At 37.9% G+C, this 26,891-nt stretch overlaps 1 protein-coding gene and 1 non-coding gene across 3 annotated transcripts in view; both read left to right on the top strand.

The window, feature by feature from the left end:
• AP3B1 (adaptor related protein complex 3 subunit beta 1) overlaps positions 1-26,891 on the top strand; it is a 225,136-nt gene that overhangs the window by 111,195 nt on the left and 87,050 nt on the right. For both annotated transcript variants that reach the window (XR_008627187.1, XM_004613140.2), the window contains exons 16-20: positions 6,687-6,873; positions 7,809-7,939; positions 16,479-16,590; positions 17,799-17,958; positions 21,242-21,386. Coding sequence is in view for 1 of the 2 variants with exons in the window: in XM_004613140.2 (XP_004613197.2) it covers positions 6,687-6,873; positions 7,809-7,939; positions 16,479-16,590; positions 17,799-17,958; positions 21,242-21,386 (735 nt within the window). In the remaining variant the exon portion in view is untranslated. The remainder of the gene's footprint in view (positions 1-6,686; positions 6,874-7,808; positions 7,940-16,478; positions 16,591-17,798; positions 17,959-21,241; positions 21,387-26,891) is intronic.
• LOC129401019 (U6atac minor spliceosomal RNA) lies at positions 9,693-9,819 on the top strand. Its single transcript, XR_008628048.1, has one exon. It is a non-coding gene; the product is annotated as a U6atac minor spliceosomal RNA (small nuclear RNA).

The following is a 26,891-nucleotide window of genomic DNA, read 5'->3' as shown; positions in this document are numbered from 1 at the left end:
GTTCTGAGTGCTGAATTGTGTGCACTTTAAAAATATTCCTTTAATAATATAATTAAGCTTTAGAATTATATTTTAAGAAACTTAAAATTATTTTGTGTTGACATAAAATATTTGAAGAAAATTCTTATGTGAGCAAAAATTTATTAGCATGTTTATTGTTAGAACATTAAAAAAAGTAGAATACCCATATTTAGAGAATTAAAAATAAAATCAACTCCTTTCTATTCATACAGCATTCATCCAAATTCAGTTTTCATATAGTGAGTTAGAGTCATTCTGGAGAGAATATTATAAATATCTAGAGCTGAGACTTATGATGAGTTTTTTTAAGTCTAAATAGGAAAGCCAGACTAAATAGGAAAATTAATCTGAAGTAAAAATTTAATAACTATGTAGAAGATACTGAACATATATTTTTGAAGGTATGCTGTATTATCCTCTTTGCTTGTATGGCATAATTTTATAACTAAGACCTACCTGGAGGTGCTAGAAATTTAATTTCTTGTCTGGTTTTTAGACTAAGCCTTTGGCCATATTAAAATACCATGATTGTTTACCTGATTGCTGTGTCTAATTGTTGTCTAGGACAGGCCTAATGTATGTCTGTAGTCTCAGTGTACATTCAAGTTTAGGATTTCTTCCAAGTTAAAAGAAATATACAAGTAATATTGTTAATCGTTTAATTAAAATTACAGTAAGTTTGCGAACAACAAAAATAGCTCACCCCTAGATGTTGGTAACAGTACAGTGCTGACCTTGGGGAGGTGCCAAGAGCAAGTGGAGGGGGTAGGCGGAGCCTGGTCCGTTTATCTTTATTATGCTGCTGTATTTCCGAAACTTCCATGATGTCCCGAAACCTCCTTAGTATTGCACACCAGTGTTAAATCAACCCATTTTGATCCTTACTAGTGAGGAACACTTTTAAAAGCAAGCCAAAACGTGAGTTTAAAGTTTGTTGAACTCTACGTTTGTCTCTGAATCCAGCCCAGTTTTTGCCTTGGGCTGTTGTATAACACAAATTTATTTAAATTGGAAATGCTTAAATATCGTAAAAATGACATCTGCACGTTGCACGTGTTTTATGCATGGCCCAAGATAAAAACAGGGCTGACTTAGAATACTGGATGAGGAAATGTATTGCAGTAAATGGGTTGGGCACGGGGGGAGAGGCCTAGCTGACCCCTGACTCCCAGTGTTTACAGAGGAGAAGGAGACAGGAGAGAAATCGAGGGGGAATGAGGGAATGGGAAGTCATGGGTGAACAGACATCAAGGCTCCAGTTACATTGGTGATGTGGGTCAGTGGTATAGCAAAACACAGCCTCAGTAACACTGAAAACAGGAGATGTAAGCTGCAGCCACTGGAATTTTGTAATGTGCGTGTCAGGTTGACAGGAAGGGATGGGGTGGGATTGAGGTGGGGAAGGAATATGGGAACACTGGTGGAGGGAAGTTGGCACTGGTGGTGGGGTTGGTGGTCAAATATCATATGCCTAAAACTCAGCTATCAATAACTTTGTAAATCACAATTCTTTTAAAAAATTATTTTAAGTTAAAAATCTATATAAAAAATTTAGGAAAGACTTGAATACTCTTTCTCCAACTCATTTTACGTAGCTCACTTTTTTGTTAAGTGAAGAACACGAGGTTGTGTGCTGCTCAGAGTTCTCTCATCGTGAAGTTTTGTCTCACTATCCAATGTCTGTCAACTTAAAACATTTATTTTGTTGCTTGGCATTTTGTTGTTGTTTCTGTAAACCCACACAGGAAATTGCTTTTTGTTTTTGTTTGGGGACCACACCTGGTGGTGCTCAGGGGTTACTCCTGGCTCTGTACTCAGGAATCACTCCTGGCGGAGCTCAGGATGGAACTCAGGTCTGCGGTAAGCAATGCAGACACTCTTCCCACTGTGCTCTCACTCCAGCCCCCAGATTTTTAACATATGCATAATGAAGAATGAATTCACAAATTCTGAATACTTAATATGCATAAATGTTTATCAACTCTTGCCATTCACCATGAAAAAAATAATAACCAGACAACATAACAAATCTGCTCTAAAATGGTCCAGCATCTCTTTAAAATTAGGAGTTATTTTAAGAAGCTCGTACCTCAAGATGGCAAAAATATACAAGTGCAGAAGATGTTTATATTCCTCTCTGTAAAACATGATCTTATTTACATCAAAAATGGCTTTTTAAAATTAACTTTGTTTTTTAATTTCATGTTTTCTTTTACACATATGAGAAGCAAACCAATAAGTGGTAAGTGTTGGCTCCATTAGCCAACATTAGCGTAGAAAAAGAACCTAAACAATTCTGGGTTTCAAATAGAAAATTAATTAATTCCAATAATAATTTGACTCCTCCCACTCCCCCACTCAAAGCTTTTGTACATTCATTCTGTTGGTGCTGTAAATGGAATCCAACTAGATTTAAAAACCTGACATGAAAGATGGGAAGATTAAAATTGCTTGTTTTTTGCCAGAAGGCTATAGCCATGGTAATTTCAGTGTTCTTGTTAAATTAAAATAGAAAAATTTGGGGAATTAGTTGCAGTACCTGAAAGCAAATGGCTTGTTTTACCATTTGAAATAAAACTGTAACAGCTAAATTACTGATATTTTGAGCAGAACTACAGGATTCTCTGATGCAGCTAACGAAGAGAAGACATGCTTTGGCATGACAGTACACATGTATACAATATCCATGCATGTTGGAGACAACATGTGGTGTGAAAAAACTGCTTTGGAAAGGAATCTAACCCTCACGTTGACTCACTAATTAAAAATAAACTATAATAAAAAAAAAAAAAAAAAAAAAAAAAGAAAGGAATCTAAGTTTTGGGCTTAGGTTTTGGCACTGCTGCTGCTTTTTTTGCTGGAGGTGGTGAAGTATAAAAAGGAATAAATGAAAATCCTATATATTAGATTTTGGTTCAAAAGCATTTGGAGGGAGCTGGAGCCGTAGCACAGCGGGTAGGGCATTTGCCTTGCACACGGCTGATCCGGGTTCGATTCCCAGCATCCCATATGGTCCCCTGAGCACTGCCAGGGGTGATTCCTGAGTGCAGAGTCAGGAGTAATCCCTGTGCATCGCCAGGTGTGACCCAAAAAGCAAAAAAAAAAAAAAAACCCATTTGGAAATCTGCAAAGTCACCAAATAGCATGCTAAAATACTTCAACTTTTGAAAAATTAAACATATTGTCATTCTTGGAACCAAGTCTTTCAAAAAGAAAGACAGTGAACTTTCTCTTTATAAAGATGTGAAAAAAATTGAATAAATTAAATTTATTTAATTTATTTTGGAAGTTCTGTCTCGTGTATTACCTCAACTATGACGGAAACTTATGATGAGAGTCCAGAAAAATAGAGCATAGATAGGATAATGCACTTGCCTTGCGTGTGGGTGATCCCCATTCAGTCCTTGGCACTGCATACAGTCCCTTGAGCCCCACTAGAAGTGAGTCCTGAGCACAGCCAGGTACAGCCCCCAACCCCTTATCTCCCCAAAAAGCATAATGAAGATGAAACTCCCTTTATTTAAGATCTTGGGCCACACCAGCAGCGCTTGTGCGACCATGCAGTGTCAGCGGCTAAACCCAGTCCTCTTACCTGCACACATGTCCTCAGCATGCTGAGCCATCCATCTTTCTGGCCACTAAGTTCCTATTTTTTTTTTTTAATTTAGTGAGTTTTCATTTTGTGTTTAAAGTAAAATTGAGAATGTATTTTGAAATTTGGTGAATTTCAAATTTAATGAATTTAGTGAAATTTTTTTTTAAGAATATCTTGGACTGGAGAGGAGGTACCATAGTAAGGTGCTGGCCTTGCAAGCATCCTACCCAGTTTCCATGATCTCTGGCATCGTATGTGCTCCCTTGAGCACCATCAGGAATGACTCCCAAGCACAGAGCCAGGAGTAAACCCTAAGCACAGCTGGGCATGGCTTGAAAATAGTAACAAAAAAGTGAGGTTAATATTAAAAAGAAAAAAAAATATTAAAAAGAAATTTTAGGAATAAAGAATTTAAATAAATAATTTAAAGAATAATAAAGAGCCCTTTTAAAGTTTTATTTAAAATATACAGTTTTATTTAAAATATACTGGAAAGCTTTTATTTAAATGAATATATCTGGGCTTGAAATATCTCCAAATTTCAGCATAAAAGAAAGCATTGAGAATATCCTTCTTTCTATAGATTTTTCTGTGTATTCATCAGATTGTGCATTCATAGAATTTTCTGTCCATTATCAAAGCAGTAAAAGTATCTTTCCATTCATAAAATCTGTAGTTTTTAGAGAAGAATTAGGTGAAAATGTCAATTTTTTTTTATTCAAAATAGTAAGACCATATGAAATACATACTTCAGAGATGATGTAACAATGACTTGGTATCAGAGAGAGACATAGTTAAATGATTAGAATTTATTTAAAATGTAATAATTGTTCTGCTTATGTTTTAATACATCATTTTGTCTTGTAGAAATATTTTGTTTTGAAATAAATTTTGATAGAATTTTTTTATAAGTCCAGCAACATTACAAACAAGATTTCAATCAAGTAAAAATTATTTTTGTTACTTAAAATATTCTGTCTCACTCTCAGTTGTGTCTGTTAATGTATCTTAGTATTTCAATGACCTAAAAATTAATTTTGGTGATCAAGAATATAAGCAAAACCTATCATTTTGCTCATTCAAAAAATCACTTCTGGAAACAGACTGACTTCCTCTAATTTGTTTGAGTTATAGGTGCTAAATTTGAACATTCAAGTGAACTTTTGAGCTAACCCAGTTATGAATCCTTAGTATACATTTGAAAAAATTAATGCTTAGGTGTCTTTCCCCCACAAACTAATCCCAGTCCTGTGTGTCACATTTGTTTAATAATGATCTTGGGCTGTGTTACTCATTTGCTTAATGTTTTGCCACTTGTCTTTTAAAATGAATCAGAAATTTTCTTCCCTATAAGTTGAACAGATTAGGCAAAGTAATTAGTGAACAGCATTGGTGAATACTCAGGTTCAGGATAGCTTTGTTAACATTTTCACTTGTGGGCTAGGTTGCTGCTCTCAGCACGAGGGAGCCCTGGGTTTGACCCTTGGCACTGCCTATTTTCCCAAGCTGGTGAGAGGGACAACCCTTGAGCACCTAACTAGGACACCCCTAACCACCCTCAAAAATCTCCAAGACTTTTTTCACTTGTATTTGTTACAGTTTTACATTATTAATACTAAGCTTAGCATATTTAAAATATGTTGTTACTAAAAGAAGTTCTGTATTCAGATCAGTTCATTAGTATTGTAAAAAAAATTTACCGCCGCACCACTTTTGTGCTTTGACTTACTGTTCAGAGTAATTTTTAGCTGTGTCTGACTTGATAGATTTGATTACTTTTCTATTTTTTTACTTAAAGAACCATGATTTACAAATTACTCGGAGTCAGATTTTAGGCACTTGATGCTCTAGCATCCCATTACCAACGCCAGCGTCCCCCGGCCAGTGTTCCCAGGACTCCCGCCCCAGCCTTCCTCCCTGACAGGCACATTATAAAGTTCATTGGTTGTAAGATCTTGTGTTTTCAGTGTAGCAGAGTCTGTGGTTCAGATATATGGTCGTACCACTTCCCCACATTACCAGTGCACTCACGGGGCCTCGCCCTGCTCCCCTGCTACTTCTTTTCCTCATTAGATTTTTAAAAATTCATTTATAATATCTGTAAAGATGTTCTAGTAGGATGCTTAGCTTTCCCACATATTATGAATCCTTCTTAATAGTTATAATTGTATATGTGGAATGTTACAAATTAAAACTACGGTTTTTCCAGCAAAACAACTGGAGTTAAAAAATACAAACCTTAAAAAAAAATTTAATTTTGGTTTAATTATTATTAAAATGATCTCAGTTTATGTTAATGTAGTACATGTGAAAATTGACTTAGGAAATCTTATTACAGTATGAAAGCTACTATAATAAGTTGTTCCCTTACATAAATAAATAAATGACCAATATTACCCGAGGCTATAAGCAGCATGAGGAAAAAATGGAAGGAGTCTTTTATCCTAGTTTTTAGAGGGCATCAGCAGCTTGCTTTTATGAAAAAGTAACAGCTAAATGCACTGCAAATAATTTGCAGTAATCCAGTTCAGTGATTCATGTGTCTGCTTTAATGGGTCATAATTCAGGGTAAAGTAACTGAGTGCAGTCAGAGTGCAGGCACTGCTTATGCCAGGGACAGTATCTCTTCATAAAACACACCTCAGGAGAAGCAGTTTGCCAGCCTCCTAATACTCTCTGATGTTTTGATGTCCTGCATATTTTTCCGATTAAGTTTTGAGTGCCATGTTTTTAGTTGTATTTCCACATTCATTATTCTCACGTAGACCCTTCAGCGGGTTTGCCATATATGATTATTTTTTTAATGATGCCTTTCTTTCCACTTCAGCAGTTTAATAATCTAGCACATGGCTGCTTCTCAGTACTCAGCATTCACCTCCCCAGTACTGAAGAGGACATGTGCTTTGGCTTCAGAATTCCATTTGCAGCGTTAGGAATGCATATTCCCTATGGAACAACATTTGTTTGACATAACCATTCATTTTTATTACCTCTTTAAATATGTTTATCCAGAGTTATCAATAATCATAAATAACTATTCTCATCTTGTTCTGTTTTTTTTTTCCAACAGACAAAATTGCTTACCCAGTACATATTAAATCTCGGCAAGTATGATCAAAACTACGACATCAGAGACCGTACAAGATTTATTAGGCAGCTTATTGTTCCGAATGAGAAGAGCGGAGCTTTAAGTAAATATGCCAAAAAAATATTCCTGGCGCAGAAACCTGCACCGCTGCTTGAATCTCCTTTTAAAGGTATTATCAGACTCTGACTGAGAAATATGTTTTCCAAAAGATTCATGGCAGTTTACTCCATTTGTAATATTTGAAAAATTCATCTCAGAAAATATAAATTAGTCGGTATAAATAGATAAGAACAATGTATTTTCTACTCATTTATCTGTTCTCCAGAGCAAACTTTTATTTTGCATTTATGGACCTTATTTACCTAAATAGTTCCAATTTTTTTACTTTATTGTTATACCTACCAAACAGCTGAACAGCAAGTAAAAACTATATTTTATAGATGTTGACCTTTCTATTTTAAATAGTTTTTTTTCTTACAAATCATAACTTACCTTAATAGTGTTTGCTGTTTATTATATATTCTATACACTTACAGACTTTTTGAGGAAGAATTATTTCATAAAAATCACCCTTTATATTTAAAACTGCTTTTCAAAGGTGGAAATTAACAAAATTTCTACAGCAGTTTTAAAGAAGTAATTATTTTTATCAATTTAGCAAGTAGCCATTACAGAAGGAATCTAATGATTGTATGCCCTATATTTTTTATATTGTTCCTTATTTAATTGTTACACAGCAATAGCAGTTCAGTTTTGTAGGAAAACTATTAAAATTCTGGATGTGTTGTTCCAAGACATGTATATGGATTGTTTAACTGTGCTGTCATTCTTAATATTCACAGTAAAGTAATTTTTAGAGAAGCTACATTTCAGAGCAACACCTCTAAACACACTGACTGATTAGCTTTTTTATTGACCATTATGGGGGAGATTATTGTAATCTATGGGCTGAAATCAGTTTTTTGACCTATGAAGAGCTTCCTGGTTTATATTTATTCCTTGACATTTGAAGTAATATGCCAATTACTTTGAGTTCTGATTAGGATTGTTCTCTGTTCTATACAGCTCATATTGTTTATTTTATATTTTCTTTTATTTTAATAGATAGAGATCATTTCCAACTTGGCACTTTATCTCATACTCTGAACACTAAAGCTACGGGATACCTGGAATTATCTAATTGGCCAGAGGTGGCGCCTGACCCGTCAGTTCGAAATGTAGAAGTCATCGAGTTGGTAAGTTGGCCTTTCTGAAATTAGTTTGTCAAGGCAGTAGGCAATTCTAGATTAGCTGTTTTATATAAAAGCTTTTGGGGTGCTTGAAAATTGAAAATTGTTCTGGTATTTCTAAATGTAATGTGTTAGATATAGCTTGCTGTTACGGGAACTAAATATTATAGTATTCCTATGTCATTGTACATGTACTGTTCCCTTTCTTCAAGGAAATAGAGAATTGAATTCTCTGCTTCAGTGCCGCCCACATTTGTGGCATTGCATTTGTAGCTGTGGAGATTCAATTTTTAAGGTATTTAGTTTCATTGGCTTGAGCTTTTTCACTTTTTGTTCAGAGCTCTGTAAGCTTCCTGTTGATGTTTTTCTATATAATTTTTGCTGTTCTCTTACAGCAAACCATACAAAGTGTTCCTTTGGATTTTCTAATGAAAATTGCCTCTTTCAGTGAAGTCCAAATATAAATAGAGAGCATTGTGTACCAGAAATGTCCTTAGGTTAGGTCACAATTAGAAAGAATAACATGTTGTTTTCACGTTTATTAAATAAAGAACTATATAAGTTCTATTTTTCTGTATCTTAAAAAAATATTGACTGCTAGAGTAAAAATGTTTTTTCTTAATATATCTTTTTATACCCGGGTTTGATTCCTCTGTCACTCTCTGAGAGCCTAGCAAGCTACCGAGAGTATCCTGCTCACATGGCAGAGCCTGGCAAGCTACCCATGGCGTATTCGATATGCTAAAAACAGTAACAAGTCTCACAATGGAGACGTTACTGGTGTCCACTCGAGCAAATCGATGAACAACGGGACGACAGTGCTACAGTGCATATCTTTTTATATTGACAAAAACAAAGGACATTCTAATTGTCTTTAGAGAGTGATGATATGAAGTAAAGTAGAGAGAGAGGAGAGAAAGAGACACGAGAGAGAGAGAGCGAGAATGAGAGCGAGAAAGCACTCCATTACCGAGCTACTTCTCCCACTCCTTTCCAACATTGCTCCCAAGCATTGCTGTTCGAGTTGAGGGGCACTCTCCAGGATATCCAGCCAGTTGACTGGATGTTTCAGTTTTTGGGCAGAGCAGCGTGTGCTATTTGGCCCCACTGGTGGTGGATCCCAGGAGCAGTGATCTGAACGAGCCAGGACCACCTTAGTGTCACTGGGGACCCTGCAGTTCTAGAGACCAAACTTAGTTCCCTGTACCCAAAAATTAAGTATGACAGTTTGGAGATTTTTCTGTTTGAAAACGTATGTTGAGCTGGGATTCAGATAATTAAAGATTTATCTTTCTTTCTTGCTTTCTTGCTTTCTTGCTTTCTTGCTTTCTTGCTTTCTTGCTTTCTTGCTTTCTTGCTTTCTTGCTTTCTTGCTTTCTTGCTTTCTTGCTTTCTTGCTTTCTTGCTTTCTTGCTTTCTTGCTTTCTTGCTTTCTTGCTTTCTTGCTTTCTTGCTTTCTTGCTTTCTTGCTTTCTTGCTTTCTTTCTTTCTTTCTTTCTTTCTTTCTTTCTTGCTTTTTGGGTCACACCTGGCGATGCACAGGGGTTACTCCTGGCTCTGCACTCAGGAATTACCCCTGGCCGTGCTCAGGGGACCATATGGGATGCTGGGATTTGAACCCGGGTCGGCCACGTGCAAGACAAACGCCCTACCCGCTGTGCTATCTCTCCAGCCCCGAGATTTATTTTTTTTTTTAATCCATTGATTTCTATGGAAAGTCAGTGAAACTCCTTCCCTGTTACAGTTCCACTTACAGTGAGTGTTGTATGAAAGGAGAGAAGGTTAGCACTCCCCTTGACAAGGATGGAAGAGGCTTTGGCCTGCAACGTGCATATGGTTAAGGCACTGCCATCTATTATTTACAATGAAAGAATCTACTTTTATTTATTTATTTATTTATTTTTTCTACACCTGGCAGTACTCAGAGCTTACTCCTGGCTCTGCTCGGGGGTCACTCCTGGCAGTCTTGGGGGGCCATATGGAATACCAGAGATCCAGTCCCAGGTGGGCAGCATACAAGGCAAATGCACTGCCTGCTGTTATATCCTTTGACCCCAGAAGCTACTTCACTGTCACTGTCATTTCATTGCTCATAGATTAATTCGAGTGGGTACCAGTAACGCCTCCATTGCGAGACTTGTTGTTGCTGTTTTTGGCATATCGAATACGCCATGGGTAGCTTTCCAGGCTCTGCCGTGTGGGCAAGATACTCTTGGTAGCATGCCGGGCTCTCCGAGAGGGGCGGAGGAATTGAGCCCGGGTCGGCTGTGTGCAAGGCAAATATCCTACCCACTGTGCTATCGCTCCAACCCAGAATCAACTTATATAAAATAAAAGGATGTCTATGATGGCAGAGCAGCCATCTGAGAGATAAGATTTTTTTCTATCACTACTCAGATTCATCCTTATGTTGAGCATAGTCAGAAATAATAACAAATAATGGTCCATTTACCAAACTGGCAAGTGTACTTTGATAATATTTAACAGATATCATCTTGCTTAAACTCTCTATGGTTTATTGTTTTTCCCATATTACAGGTGAGGAAACTGAGGCTCAGGTAGCTTAAATAAATTGCTCAACTTACCATAGCTAGTAAGTGATGGAGGTGGGATTCCACCCCCATATCATCTGATTTCATTGTTTATACAGATTTTCCCCACTCTCCAGAAGTAGAATGTTCCTATTTGGTGTGGTTTGACAGCTTATTTGGTGGTGGGGGGGGGGGGAAGGGGGTGTGGCGGTGTCTGGGAATGCTAAAAAAATTTTCCATAATTAAATTAATGGTAAAAGCATTCCCAGACCAAAAGAATGCCCTGCCAAGTTAAACTCAATCGAAACATGGGAGAAATCTGTACTATTTTCTACATTTTATTATGCATCTGAAAGAAAGCTTGAGCTTGTTTGCAAATCTGCTGTCCTTTGTATTTAGCACCATGTTTTCATGTTGTGACAAATTATCTCTATTTAGAGATGATATTTTAAAATGTGAAAGTCATTAAAACTAATTGCATGCCTCTTCCTCCTTACAGCTAAGTTTGTTGATTTTTTTTTTTTAACTCAGCTCCACATTTTCCCAAGCACTCTGTAAAAACAGCACTTATTTATGCAACTTATGGTTAGATGCTAGAACACGAAGAGAATGTTCTTTGTTCTGGTACTTTTTGCAGATGCACTCTCGCTCCTAATTTCATATTATGCCCGTTTGTTGTTTTTTATGGGTTCTGTTCTTTTTCATTAATGGGTACATAATGTTTGGGCCCAAGTAAAGCCATCCTTTTATCCTCTTCCCACTCCAACCATATCTCTCATCCTTGCTGTACCACTCCACCTAAATAAATAAATAAATTGAGTTTATCTTCCCGGAAATTGATAGAAATGCTATGTGGTTTAATTTGGTCTCAGCAGTATCCTTATATTGGCTGATAGATTGGTTGGTTGGCTGGCTTCTTCCATTTTCATGTGCTCTTCTAAGCATTAAGTACCTTATGGGGTCAGTACTTAAATAACCTATTTTCTTATGTTCATTTCACCTGTCCAGTTCAACAGAGACAGATTGATTTCTTTTTCATTTTGCAGACTACATTCTGGAAATGAATAATTGGTAACTTATTATGGAGAATAATTATAACTGATAGAATTGAGTTAAAGAGAAGCTGCTATTATTTGTTGATGCTATGCAGGAAGCAGTTTCAATCTGTTGAACCCTGTATATACTAGTTTACAACTGTATGGCACGAGACACAAATATAAAAACAACGTGCAAGATTTCCCTATCAATTTTAGCTGCGGCAAAGCAGAAGGTAGTGATCGTATAGTCCTTCCTCTCGCTGTCCATCACTGCCTAAGTGTGGCATCAGTGCTTGTGAAACATAAAATACGATAATCCTAGGTTAACTCTAAAGTGGTCTTACAGGGACACCTACTTTGTAAGAAAGTGGGGTAGATTTAGATACTCTGCTGTTTTAATCAAAACAACAGGAAACCCAGTCCATTTGACACAGGAAGTCACTTTGAATTACACACTTCCATTTCTGGGATATAAAGTAAAATGTATATTTATATTATATCAGTAAGTTTTGAAGATGGTATATTCTGGAAAATTTTTTTCCTCTAATTATAGAAAGACTGTCTTGCATATAACGGGTGTTTTGCTGAACAGGCACATCTATTAATTGTTTATTTCTCATAGGAACTCTTTTTTTCGTGTGCTGTGATAGTTTGGTTTCTTAAGTTTCCTTTATGAACAATTATTTTTTTTTATTATTGTTATTTTTATTTAGTAAGTCACAGTGAGGGTACAGTTACAGATTCATACATTTCGTGCTTGTTTTTCCCTCATGCAGTGTTTGGGAGCCCATCCCTCCAGCAGTGTCCATTCTCCACCATCAATGAACCCAGTATCCCTCCCACCCCCCAGCCCCATCCCCCCAACCCCAACCCGATTCTGTGGCAGGGCATTCCAATTTGTTCTCTCTCTCTCCTTTTGGGTGTTGTGGTCTGCAATAGGGGTATTGAGTGGCCATCATGTTCGGTCACTAGTCCACTTTCAGCACGCATTTCCCTTACTATGAGGGATCTCCAATCACATTTTATTTGGTGTTCCCTTCTCCATTTGGTATGACTTTCCCCCCAGCGTGTGAGGCCAAGTTCCAAGCTATGGAGTCAACCTCCTGGTATTATATACTACTATTCTTGGGTATTAGTCTCCTACTCTGTTATTTTATATTCCACAAATGAGTGCAATTATTATAGGAGCTTTCAGATTGGTGCTTTTCTATTCTTTTTCCTTTCCCCCTTCCCCCCCAGTATTTTTTATTCTATTCTTTTCCTTATTATTTCTTTTTTAGTTTTTACTTTTTTTTTCTGTTTTTTGTTTTGTTTTTGGACAGTACCCCACAGTATTCAAGGGCTATGCCTGGCTCTGAGCTGGGGGGGTCTGGGGGCGTGTCAATCCCAGTGGGGTTCAGAGAACCATGTGGTGCCAGCAGTTGTGCTCAGGCTCCCCCATGCGAAGGTCAACCCTTTAATCCATCTCTCCAGCCTCTTACTACAACTTTTTTTTTTTTTAGTGCTTGGGTTCAAACTCATTGGAAGACCTCACACATTGAAGGCCTGTGGTCTACCACTAAGCCTCATCCCCTGCCCTTCCTCTATTATTCCTCTTGCTTGTAATAATGCAGTTATTACCAGAAAAGACTGTAACCAAAATTTTAAGTATTTTTGTTGTTAAACTTTGCTCTTTAAGACCTTAAACCCCATGAATGTAATACTCAGGGTCTAGTCAAAATATGTCCCTCTGAGCAGAAGCACCTAGGTTTCCTTATTTGTGAACGTGATCTTACCTGGAGAGCTGTAATCACTGCTTCTCCCCCATAAATTGACCTACCCTATTTTTTGTACCTATGGGGGTTGGTGGGGTGGGAGTGGGGGCAGTTCCCATCTTGGCTTGGTTGTGTGGCCTGATGTTTCAGTGCTTTGTGGCACAGCTGGGCACCACCAGACCATGCAAGGGGAGGGTCACATAGTGCTGGGAGTCAGACTCCTGGCCTAGAGCATGCAGAGCGTAGGCTCCAGCCTTTTCATTAGCTCCCTGACCCCCGAGCTCACGCACATTTTAGCAAACTGCAAAAAACTATTTGGCACTTGAAAAAAAATATCAAACTTCAGTGTTTCATCTATAGAGAACTTGCTTATACAATACTGTATTTGTACTGGAGAAAGGGCATCCCAAGTCTATGTTAAAAGAAGGTGATACATTATATCTCATGTTAATACATTCAAATAATTTTTATTCATTTTCTGTTATTGTCCAGATAGTAATTTTCCAGGTTACTGAAGCTTATCTTTTTAAGCAGCACATACAATTCCTCTAGGTCAGTGTTTTTCACCTCCCAGCTGCGTTATAATCACACAAAAATCTTTATAAACAAAATAACCCCCAAACACACCTGTACCAGATCAGTTAAATCAGTATTGTGGGAGGGGAATCCCACAGTAGCTTTTGTTAGTGTTAGTAATTTTATTATTCATGTTAGTATCTTAAATATTATGAGGTGATTCAAATATGCATCCAGTTTTGAGAGCCATCCCAGGTTTTTTTGGGGGGGAGGGGACAGTGAAGGGGAGAGTTGGGACCACACCCAGTGCTCAGACTTTATACCTGACTCTATGTTCAGTTTCCACTCCTGGCGGTGCATGGAGACTATACCAAGTGCCGGGGATTGAACCCAAATCAGCTAGCTATGTGCAAGACCTTGCCTGCTGCACTGTCACTCCAGTCCCACGAATGCCACGCTATCAATTCCTTTATAAGAAACTGTACTCTAGGGGCTGGAGCGATAGCACAGCGGGTAGGACGTTTGCCTTGCACACGGCCGACCCGGGTTCAATTCCCAGCATCCCATATGGTCCCCTGAGCACGGCCGGGGTGATTCCTGAGTGCAGAGCCAGGAGTAACCCCTGTGCATCGCCAGGTGTGACCCGAAAAGCAAAAAAAAACAAATAAATAAATAAATAAAAGAAACTCTGTACTCTAGCTAGCTGCTACAGGTAGAAACTCAGTTAAAAGTGAACAAATGCATCTTTAAGCATTTGATCTTTAAAATCACACATATGGGCCAAAGGCAACAGAACAGGAAAATTGGTCTACAAACAGAGCTTACGTGGGGGGGCCGGGGCAGAGCTTGGATTGCAGAGTCCTTTGGGACATTGGTGGGGGGCAGAGGGCACTATGGTGGTGAGTGTCATGTTACAGCAGTGTATACATGAAAGTCATTATCAGTATTGTAAGTCATGGTGCTGTGACAGAAATGGAAAGCAGGGAGAATAGAAATTTAAAAAGTAAAACGAAGTTATACATTTATTTCCCTTCCATGAAAATGAGAATAGATATCTAAATTAATTTTTTGATGAATAAAATTTATTAAAATAATTTAAGTTTATTTTAATGTGGTGTGTTTCTTTAGTGCTCACGGAGATAGCACGGCAGTTAGGGCACTTGCCATGCATGCATCTAATCTCAATTTGCGTATGGTTCCCAGAGCACCCTGAGGTCCATTACAGGTGCAGCCCCCCAATCCCCCACTTCCCCAGACAGCTCAGGTGTATGAGGAGATCTGGGTTTGGTCTCTGGCACTGCATATGCTTGCTTGAGCACTGTCAGGAGAGAACCCAGTGCATAGGGCGAAACATATATCTCCTGAACCCAGCTGGGGTGGCCAAAAACAAAAATGTGGGGCTGGAGAGATAGTGCAGCAGGTAAGATACTTGACCTTGCACATGACTGAGCATATACTTGAGCACAGAACCACGATTCAACCCTGAGCACTGCATCACATGGTCCAAATCCTCAAAAATAGAGATCCTCCTCCTCATCCTCCTCCTCATCGTACCTTTTAGGACTGTTCAAGCACATTTGAGATCCATCTGTCTTCAGCTCTCTGCTCTCCAGAAACAGATACTTGAGTAGAATTTGACAATAAAATCAAACATCTTTTGTATAGTATGTTAGAAAGTAATAGACGCCATGATTTAAAAAAGATGAGAGCAAAGAAAGATCAGAAATGCCAGGCATACAAAGTTGGAGTTTAAATAGGTGTTCTCCTTGGGATGACATTGGTTCAAAGAGATGAAAGAAGTGAGGGGGTGAGGGAGACTGATCGGGGGAGAGCACTGGAGCTGTAGAACAGCTGCAGGAGTGCCCGAAGATAGGACCGTACCTGGATGTGTGAAGGGGACAGCAGGGAGTGATTGGAGTTGAATGGGCATCGGGAACAGTGACACAAGGGGAGACATGGCCACCAAAGCTGACATAAACTATTATAAAAGTGGAGTGAAATGGGGAGCCATTGCATAGTTTCCAACCAAAAGGGATTTCATTAGACTTTGATCTTACAGTGATTTTAGCTGCTGTATTGAATAATCGTGGTATGGATGGACTTGGGGTAGGAATAAACAGAATAACCAGTTAGGAAGGGCGGGGAAGGGGAGAGAGACAGAGACAGACGGAGGCAGACAGACGGAGTATCTGGACAAGGTGGTAAAGATCCAGTGACTTTCTTGATAAATTTTTAGGATATGAGAGTGAGAAGTCCAAGTCTCAGCTTTGGGCTCTGAAAATGGTTGTGGTTGTTAATTGTATACGCCATATATTTTCTTTTTTGCTTTTTTTAAATCTCAGTATAGACTCGGAATTTCTTATTGCTGTTATCATGTCTAGTTCTATTACCCTCACTTTATTTTACATAAATCTAGACTTTTTTTTATATCTTCTGTAGTCTAACGAATACAAAAGTGCTTTAAATTATATGTAAAATAAGGGTTGTTAATTTCCCACAATGGACTGAGTGAGCTTTTGTTCCCCTGTTAAGGTGACAAAGGGGCATGGGCCCTAATGTCAGGACTAATGTCTGTTGCCTCCTGCGTTGCGGCCTTAACCTTTCTTCTCAATTCACAGTCTATTTCTGAATGGATCCATTTGCCAGAAGACTGACTCTCAGTGAAAGCTTCATTTCCATTTACATTTTTGCTTGTTTTTAAAAACAGGCCAAAGAATGGACTCCAGCAATAGGAAAAGCAAATAAAGAAGACCCTGTTAAGAAATTTTACTCTGACTCTGAGGAGGAAGAGGATTCTTCCGAGAGCAGCGGTGACAGCGGTGGGTTTGGGAGCTCTGGAACCACCTGTTGGCTCCAGGCCTGCTTATGGATGATGCTTATCAAGTGGGGTGAAGTAAAGCTTATGCTCTTACCGTCAGTCTTGCATTTGCACTAGTTTTCAAAGTATTTCCTAATCCTAACCCCTTCTTATATGTCGGGCACGTGGCTAATAAAGGCGAGCACTGACTCAAACCCTTGCTTTTCTGAGTTCACCCCACACTGCCTGTTACACTCAGCAGTATCTTCTAAACATTTTACATTTGATAAGATTTTAGTGGAGCCCTGGTGAGTAACTTCCTTTTATAAAAATGTAAAGTTTATTTTAAACCTTTGCAGTCTTGTTTAATCCATTTTATACCCTTCTGTTTCTACATGAACGTATCAAAATGAAGGTAAAATTCATTAGTTTATATCCATATTCAGCAGCCATTGTTGGATTTTCTGCTAAGTTTGGATACTGTGGAAACTTTACAATTTCTTTGTAAAGTTTGAGCACAATTAATTTTACTCCTTCTTTGAAAAAGTGGATGTAGTGATTTTTTATGTAGAAGGTTTTCTGTGGTGTCCAAATCACATTTCCATGCCTCAAGTTTGTTTCACTTCATCAGTTCTTTAACTTATGGAAGACTCCTATGCTGACCAAAATAAGAACTTTTTGATGAGTAACTTTGCTTTTTCTTTTTGAATTTAGTAATTTGAATGACTCATTTCCCTCTCAAAGCTTGTTAGAAATAGTTGCCGCCTTCTTTCCTGAATACCATTGTTAATAGAAAAAGTGGAAATTATTTCTTCCTATATTTATCATTCTTTAAAGAATATTTGGGGGCCAGGAATTTTAGCTCAGTGGTTGCTTTGCATGTATGAGGCCCTGGGTTCAATCCTGGCACTAAAAATAAGTAAAAGAAAGCTTGATTCCCATGAATTTGAACAGCAGGATGCTCTTCAACTTGGCTCATTTGGTTCATTTTCGCTTTGCGTTGTTCCTTCTCCCTAAAAATATGCTTTCTCCCTCCTATGGAGTAAATCAAGCTCACCTTCCGAGGGTTGCGTGGCCCTACTGGGCCTATCAGAAATCCTGAGCAGGTGTGGCCCATGGAGCTGAGACTCAGCATCTAGTTTCATTTGTGACAAATATCAACGATTCCTTGTGTCCTTATGTATGATTAAATGGCTATAAATCAAAAAGCATCTGGCCCTGTTTTTCCAGAGAGTGAATCTGGGAGTGAAAGTGGAGAGCAGGAGGAGGAAGGCGACAGCAGAGACAGCAGCGAGGACTCCTCCAGCGAGTCCGGGAGTGAGAGTGCCAGCGAATCCGAAGGAGAAAACAAGGGGTCATCCAAGAGAAATTCCAAGGCCAAAGGGCAGAGGTCAGTTCTCTTGTCAGAATTTTCTTCAGAAAAATTCATGGTATTACCCCCCATCCTAGGCCAAGATCTCCCTTGAATGCATGGAGTAAGAAAATGAGTGCGTGGTGTGCCCCAAATAGATATAAATCTTGCCAACTTAATGAGAAATACTAGTTCATGTTATTCTTTTATTAATAATGCCTCATTTCCATTTTGAACTTGAACAAATCTTGGGTTGCACTTTGGAAATTGGTATAACCTTGGAAGGCTGAGTTAAGTGATCAAGCCGGTAGGTGTGAAACACTTAATTACCTTTTGTAGCAATTTTGCTGAGGGCTAAAATTAAATCCTTCACCACTTTGCCATTATGTAACTAAGACAATTGATTTTCCTAAATAATGTTACATTAAAAGGACTATGATCCAAATATTAGAAGTCAAGGGCTGTGAAGGAAGACGGTCAGAAGATATTTAACGTTAGCGCTTTCTCGGATCTCCCATTATCAACAACACTATTGGGTATTAAAGTGTCATTAAAATTTTGAGTCATTGGGGTTAATCCCTGGGATTGCACGGTTCTGTTTTCCCGGTGGCTGTCAGTGAGTGGCCTCTGCAGACATGATGGCCCTTTCCCCGGAGCCTGCTGCCCGCTCCCTTGATGAGCTTGAGCCCGGCTCAGTCGTGGCTGACAGCACTGATTGGTGCGCAGTACGCTCTCTGCTCCTTTTATTACAGACAGTAATTAAAGCAGCTCGCCCTGCCACTTCCATAACAAACACAGCATAATGCCCTAATTATGACTTTATTAATTTAAGTCAGGATTTAATGATTTTAAAAGTGATTTATATTGTTTTTCCTGTTCAGAACAAATGAAATCTGTAGGTTAAATTAATACAGGCTTTTCATCATTGCAAAGTTAAAAAGCTAGTTACCAGTAAATTCTTTTCATTAGGTTAACATCTGAAACTCTAAGCAGCAAGGTAAACAATAATTACCCATCAAAATTGAGCAGCGCATAACAAAATAACACTTTTACCTTTAAGCTCTTATTTTTTTCTTAAGTTAAATATATTCAAAATCTTTCACTTGTTGCAACAAAGTAGTGCTTGGTTTGTAAGATCCCTTCTATGAGTGAAATTATATACTTCTGATTCACTGTCAGAATACTTATAACAGTTTTATGAAATGTGTCTTGTTCTTGAAAAATTTTTGTTCAGTGCACTAAAGAGCTTTCAGAGAGCAGAAGTCACTGTGCTTAAGATTTCAATTTCATTTTATATTAGTTGCATTATTTTTCTACATAAATGGACTTTTCTCTTTATCCAGGTTTGAATTTAAAAGAATTGTGCATTACACCAAAGGGAATCTTTGTTATGTTGTTGTATTCCTTATGTTTTTGAGTGCATATTTGATTTGTGATAAAAAGTTGCCCTTTGGGTGGGAAGAACTAAGGAAATACTAAAAGAAGCATTTTTTTTTTTTTGGTCTTCAAGTATAATTGCATGTCCTCTTGAAATGTTGCCATGATCCATTATTAATAAGCAGCAATCATATTTCCTCCACCAAAAAATCGATTCTAGGAAATATTGATTCTTTATTTGACTTTGCACTTTCCCCTCCCTGCCCTGTTTTTACCTCTTTAAAATTTTGTTCAGCATCACCTTTTAAAAATCATGAGTTTTAAAAACTTCACTATAATAATTTTTAAAACTTACAGAGCTCTAAGTATTTTCAAAACCACTAGTAATGAGAACAACTTATCACTAAATTATAATTTTATGCTCTATAAAGTATTTTTATTTGAAGGGAGATAGTCTGTATAGCAGAAAACTAGTCTTCAGAGTAAGACAAACAAGTTCAAATTCTAATTTTGCTTTTCCTGGCTATGTGTCCTTATACAAGTTACTTAAGATTCCTGAGTGTGGCAAGAATATGTTGAAATATCTAAATAAGAAGAGTGATAGTGCCTGCTATCACCTAGAACGAGATGGATTTTCTGAGCACATATTCTCATACACACACACACACCACACTCACACTCCCACACCACCCCCTGCCCTCTCAGACCTTGATGTTGAGAAAACGTGAAAGACCAATATCTCTGGAGGGAGCACCTTTTGGCTAGCTCACATGTCATTTCATCTCTTCGGAGAACTGCCTCCCTGTCATTTTGTTTTCCTCTTTTATTCCTGTTTCTCAGTTTATGTGTGTCTTCCTCTAGGAGGCATTCCTAATCTTGGGGAACTTTGTGTAAATCCCTCTCCAGGTATTCTCCTGACACATTGTACTTCATTGCTACTTACTGTATTTCCCTGTGGCTGACATCTTGCTTCTCTGTGTTCTCCAGTGAGCTGTAGACTCTGTAACCGAAACATATGAGATCATCTGAATCTTACTAACCATTATTATCCACAGCATTTAATATTGTGCAAGCACAGGGTGGGCAATCAATGACTATTTGATAAATGAGTGAGTGAGTGAACAAAGGTATCAATAGCATCAGCACTTGGTTTAATCATTTAGTACTTTAAGAGCTTGATTTTTTTTTTTTCAATTTTGGTCTGACTTAAAAGAAATTGAAGAATTCTCTTTTGTAATGGTTAACAATTTCTGATGTGTAGGCTCACATTTAAGAACATACATAAATAGTTTTCTTAGCGAAACCTCTGAATTGTCAGTACATTTTAGCAAAAAGAGATGTATCAATATTTAAACTTATTGATCATTTAAAATCAGTCTTAATATCTTCAAAGTTGTAACTGTTAGTAGCTAATGTATAGTCCTGAAAAATCAACTTTTTTTTCTGTTTATGACAAAAGTTAGTAGTATTTATGCCCTTGAGAGACATCAGGTATAATTTAATAATTAGGATTTATTTGGCTAAAGATACTGTCTTTTTTATTAATATATTCTGGGGTTCTGAAAATCAGTTTCATTATTATATACAAAAAAAAATAGTTGTTAAGGAAATACACCTGTCTAGTAAAGGTTATGATGTACAGGCAAAACAGGCAAGTAGCATTTATCATTTGGGATTTGTGTTTGTTTGTTTGTTTTATTTCTTGGGCCACCTTTGTCAGTACTCAGGGGCTACTTTGGGCACAATGCTTGGGATCACTCCTGTCAGTGCTGGAGTGATCAGGTAGGATCAGGGACTTGCTTGTGCTTGAGCTTCCCTCATGCGAGGCCTCCTCTCCATGCAGGAAGAGCTCTCAAAGGAGCTGTCTCCCCTACCTATTATTCCATTTAAAAACTACTTGCTCATACAAGGTATTTAAAATTGATACTTAAAAATTTATTTTTAGTGATTTTGAAGATGGAAAAAAGGAAAGTGACAAATCAAAAAGTTCGGATTCCTCCAGTGCGGAATCTAGTTCAGAAGATAGTTCTTCGGATTCTGAATCAGAATCTGAGTCTGAAAGTGAAACTGAATCCAGAAATGTCAATAAGGTAAGAGACTATACATCTGTTATCATTGAAAATAAATGTTCTTGTCAAGTTTTCCCAATTCTGAGTACTTCTGAAAATAACTTCTTTATTGTAGTTAAAAAGCTAAGAAAGGAAACTAATAACATCATTGACATGTAAAAGAAACACCATCTTCATTCATCTCTGTATGATTTTTTTCCCTTCTAGGAAATCATGTTCCTTATAATAAGTCATGAAGACTTTTATTATTTTTATTTTTAAATATTATTTGTTGGTTTGGGGGCCACACCCAGCTTTGCTAAGTGCTTACTCCTGATGGTGCTCTGGTCACTGTATGGGATGCCAGGGATTGAACCTGGGTTGGCGGCTTGTGAAAAAAATGCTCTACCCACTGTGGTATCTCTCCTATCCAAGCTTTTGTTTTCTTTTTTCTTTATTTAACTAAGGTTTTGCTACTATAATTAGAGAACTTGATGAATGTGACTTTTTGATACTTGTCTACAACAAGGAATGAATGGCTTTTGCAAGAAGAGGTAGTAAAAGAATCTCATAATGTTAGCAAAAGAACATACATATACATGTATGATAAGAAATATCAAAAATATGTGTCAGTGTCAAAACTAGTATCTAAAACTAGACATTATGAATAATAGAATATTCTAAAGGTTAATTTAGTGGTATATTTTGATGCTTAATTAAAATTACAGTAGCCATATATTTAAAAACAAATTAAAGAACCACTTACAGTGGCAGTGCTCTTTGATACAATCTTTTTAACCGGGAGCCTTTTCTGTTCAGAGCAGAAAATCAAAGTATAAATTGTGAAAGTTTACTCATATAAAGCTCAGACCTAATACTTTATCACTTGAATCTTTGAATCTATAATTACTCTTCCCTAACTTTTAAGTAAATCATGTAGCTACTAAAGTTCAAATGCAGAATTTTTATATAATAAGCTGTGTTATTTCATATGTTAAAAATATGGTCAAACTTTGCCTTTCATTGAATTAAATTCTTTCTAATCTAATTTTTAAAATATATTTGTTCCACTAGCTTGAATTTCTTCAGTAAATTACCTGAGTAGCCAATATCTGAGTAGACAAGAATGTAAGCAAACTCTTCAAAGTAAGGATTAGAGAGATCGTACAGCAGGTAGACGCTGACCTGGGTCCTAACCCCAGCACCACATAAAGTCCCCTGAATACTGCCAGGAGTGATCCCTAAGCACGGTCACATGTGGCCCCCAAACAAGACAAGTTCTTTGAAGTAGATCATTGTCCTTCCTTTTCATATGCAAGGACAAGCGTATGTTTAGGGACTGAGGACATGACCCAAAGGCTGGAGCAAATGCTTAATGCTGGAGTCTGACCCCTATCCTGGCTCTCCTTCCCCAACACTACCAGGAACGATCCCCGGGCACAGAGCAGAGAGTGTTCTGAACAGAAAAGGGCCAGTTGTGGCCCCAAAACAAATTTTAAGGAGTATATTTTTTTAAGTGAAAGATTAATATATATTTTAGCAGGGCCGGAGCGATAGCACAGCGGGTAGGGCGATTGCCTTGCAGGTGGCTGACCCGGGTTCAATTCCCAGCATCCCATATGGTCTCCTGAGCACCCCCAGGGGTAATTCCTGAGTGCAGAGCCAGGAGTGACCCCTGTGTATAACCAGGTGTGACCCAAAAACAAAACAAAAAGAAAGATTAATGTGTATTTTAAGTGGCTAATATTTATTGTGCACTGGAGCGGTAGCACAGTGGGTAGGGTATTTGTTTGCCTTCCATGTGGCTGACCCAGGTTCAATTCGTCCCTCTTGGAGAGCCTGGCAAGCTACTGAGAGTATCTCGCCCACACGGCAATGACTGGCAAGCTGCCCGTGGTGTATTCGATATGCCAAAAACAGGAACAACTAGTCTCACAATGGAGATATCACTGGTGCCTGCTCGAGCAAATCGATGAACAACGGGACGACAGTGCTACAGTGCTAATATCTATTGTATATTTACATATTCTTGAATATAATGAAATACTTTTTGCTGTTTGAGGTGCTACTAATTAATGTTTTGAGCTAATTAGACCCTGTCTCATGTAATTCCTCAATTATTTCTTTTGAGTGAGGGATATGTTTGGAGCCACACCAATGATGCTTAGGGATTTCTCCTGACTCTGTACTCAAGACAGTATTCAGGGGACCCTAAGGGATGCTGGGAATCAAACCTGGGTCAGCCACACACAAGGCAAAATCCTCAACCCACTGTACTATCTCTCTGGCCCCTATTTCTTTAAGAATAAGATCTTTTGGTGCAGTAGTCACTAGCTGCACTTGGCTATTTAATTTGATTAAAATAAGTAAAATTTAGCCCAGGAACTGTGCTAGCAACATCACATGCTCCAGTACCACAGACAGCTTGAGCCACCAGAGGAGACATTTTCCTCTTGGTGTAAAATTCTGTTGGACAGAGTACGTCAGCAAAACCAAGTAAGTAAAACTTAAATTTGATTTTATACTAAAATTTGTATTTTTATGTAGCTTATTATCTCAGATTTCAGTTTTTTCCAAAAGTCAAGTAAAACCTAGGAATTTCTTTAGATTTATTTTTCTGGCCTTATATAAACATTGATCATGTAGTAAATTAGATACTACGGTTCCTGCTTATATCAGTTTATATCAGCTTTATCAAAACAGCTTAGCTGAGAACTGGTTTACAGAATTGGGCTTACCAAGGGTGGGGACTAAGGGCGGTAGGTTGTTTGGCGGGCTCTGAGACAGTAATGGAGGGAAGCAGACACTCTGGTGGATGGTGTGGGCTTGGAATATTGTACACATGAAGCCCTTTCATTAATAGTATTTTAAGTCACAAAGCTTTAAATAAAATCACTGTCATCATCATTGTCATCACTGTCATCTTGTTGTTCATCGATTTGCTCCAGCGGGCACCAGTAACGTCTCCATTCGTCCCTGTCACATGCTTGTGTAGACCAATAGCGTATTGGAGGCTCTTTCAGGGTCAGGGGAATGAGGACCACTGTTGCTACTGTTTTTGGCATATCAAGTATGCCACGGGTAGCTTGCCAGGCTCTGCTGTGGGGACAGGATACTCTGGGTCGCTTGCCGGGTTCTCGGAGAGGGACGGAGGCTTTTGGGGTGGCCTCTAATCGCCTTTACAGGTGTTCCCAGTCTATCGAATGTAAAACAAAGCAGCTTTAGAAATCAGCCTAAGCACAACCCAGGATAAGTAATCTAGTTTCTAAAATTACCAAACAAGACATCAACAAGCATTTGTATAGATGGATTCAATTTTTTTCTAATAATAAATAGTGTAAATGTTGAAAATGATGGACTTTGGTCCCTCTGTAATATTAGAAACATGGTTTAGGGTCCATTAGAAAACCACAAAGGCAGCCCAGTTAGTAATCCAGTTTATTTCTTCTTTGTCATGACTTTCACTGAACATATTAAGTCTGTTGATAATTTTTAAAATTTACTATGGAACATCAGTTTAAAGAAATTTAGGTTTTACAATATTGTTAATCTTTTTATGTCATTGTGGTTGCTTTTATGACATCTTCCTGCTATATGGGATCTCCTTTTCTATGTACTACAAGGATTCAGGATTGGTTTAATTTATCAGTTGTAATGTTCCCCACCTTGGATTCACAATAGCTATTTTTCCTTCCTGTTTTTAAGTTATTAGGAGTAGACCGTGCAAATTTCCACTTTTCTAATACTGGGCAGCTCTGCAATGGGAGGAAAGTCCTTGCATTAGGTATGCTTCTACTCTAAATTATGAGTAATGAAGGCAGATGGTGGGTGCTTTACTTTAATTTCACATGACAGTATGTTAATGCTAAAAATTCATGTACCTTAAATCCGCAGTCCAACTAAATTATGTTTTTTTCTCTTCTTTTTTTTCTTTAAAAAAAACTGGACAGTGTGCTTTGGGGATAGATACTGAGTATGAAAGTGGGACCTTGAGTGTATGGCTTTCAAAACCACTCATTTTATGGTGGTTCTATGAGAGAGCTATAGTCTTGTACTTGTTCAAAGATAATATCTTTATGCTTCAGTTTCCTCATCTATAAAGTGGAAATGCTAATGCCTATTCTACTTCTTTCGAGCTCTATTATTAAAAACTGAAACGAGAGATCATTGTAAATTGCTATATAAATATAAAAGGGTTAATTTAACATTTCTCAGCTTGAACATTAATTCCTGAGATCAACAACATTAGAGTTATAGAACACTGGTGCTGAAAGCAGCTGCAATTTTTCAGTTCTGATATGTCCTGCATTTTTCAGTTTTTCTTTTGCCTTTCAGTTTATGAGTTAACATTCACTTCTGATCCCTTACCCTATTTTTGTTTTTGTTTAGCTTTTGGGCCACACCTGGTGATACTCAGGGCTTACTCTTGACTTTGCACTCAGGAGTCACTCCTGACAGGTTCAGGAGGCTATATGGGATGCCAGGGATCGATCCCGGGTTGACTGTGTGCATGTGCCCTGCCCACTGTACTGTCTCTTTGCCCCACCCCCTTACCCTTTATACACTTTGTGACATTGCCCACTTCTTCAAGAAGCCTGTGACCACTCTTCTCGGTAACTCTGTCTCTGTGCCATTCCTCTTCTCTGATTAGACTGAGTAAATGTGCTCTGAGTAAATTTCCTTTTGGCCTTCGGTGTTAGTTTTTACCTTCAAGTCTCTGTTGGTATTTAAAGAGAGAGAGGGTTGGGGTGGGGATGTAAAAGAGAAAGACAGAGTTCATCTGAGTGATAGTTTAGAAAAATAATCTAGGTCTTTGCTATCTCTTCTTAATCCAGTTATTTCTGAATCCCTTATAAATTGGTTTCCATGCCTATCAATTCCTATAGATACTGGTCTCTGAAATGTCAGCTGTGATCTCTCACTATGACACATTTCCATCTTTTTATGTGACATTTACCCTACACTTGATACTCTGTATCCCTTTTCTTCTGACTTCTTTGACTTGTTGTTCTATTGGTTTACTTCACAGTTTACCCCCTTTAAAACACCCAACTGTAAACATTTCCCCAAATTAGTGTTAAAATTTAAAAAATACACTCTTTTCAAAAATATTAATTGATGCAAATTATTTTTTCTTTACTTTTTCCTTTGTGTGCTTTTTTTTTTTTTGCTATGTGAGTTATTTCCATAATACCTAAATTCCAAATTCTAACTTTCTTAAATTTGGCCAAATTCTTAGCTAGTTTCCTGCTTAGAAGATCGGCTCTGCCATTTGGGTTTGTTTGCCTTTTTTTTTTTTTAATTTCGGGCCACACCCACAGTGCCTATATTTCTGGCTGTGCACTCAGGAATTATTCCCCATGGGCTCAGGGGACTATATGGGGTGTGGGAGATCAGACCTAGGTTGGCCACTTGTGATGCAAGCACCCAACCCACTATACTACTGCTCCAGCCTCAGATCTGCCATTTGGTACCAACATTCTTTCTATTTTCCTGATGTGCAGCCCTAAAATTATCTTTGATTCCTCCCTCATCCTGTCTTACATT

Source organism: Sorex araneus, chromosome 1 (genome assembly GCF_027595985.1).
Source record: "Sorex araneus isolate mSorAra2 chromosome 1, mSorAra2.pri, whole genome shotgun sequence".
NCBI lineage: Eukaryota > Metazoa > Chordata > Mammalia > Eulipotyphla > Soricidae > Sorex > Sorex araneus.
The sequence above is the reverse complement of the archived record's forward strand: the minus strand, read 5'-3'. Positions and strand labels throughout refer to the sequence as shown.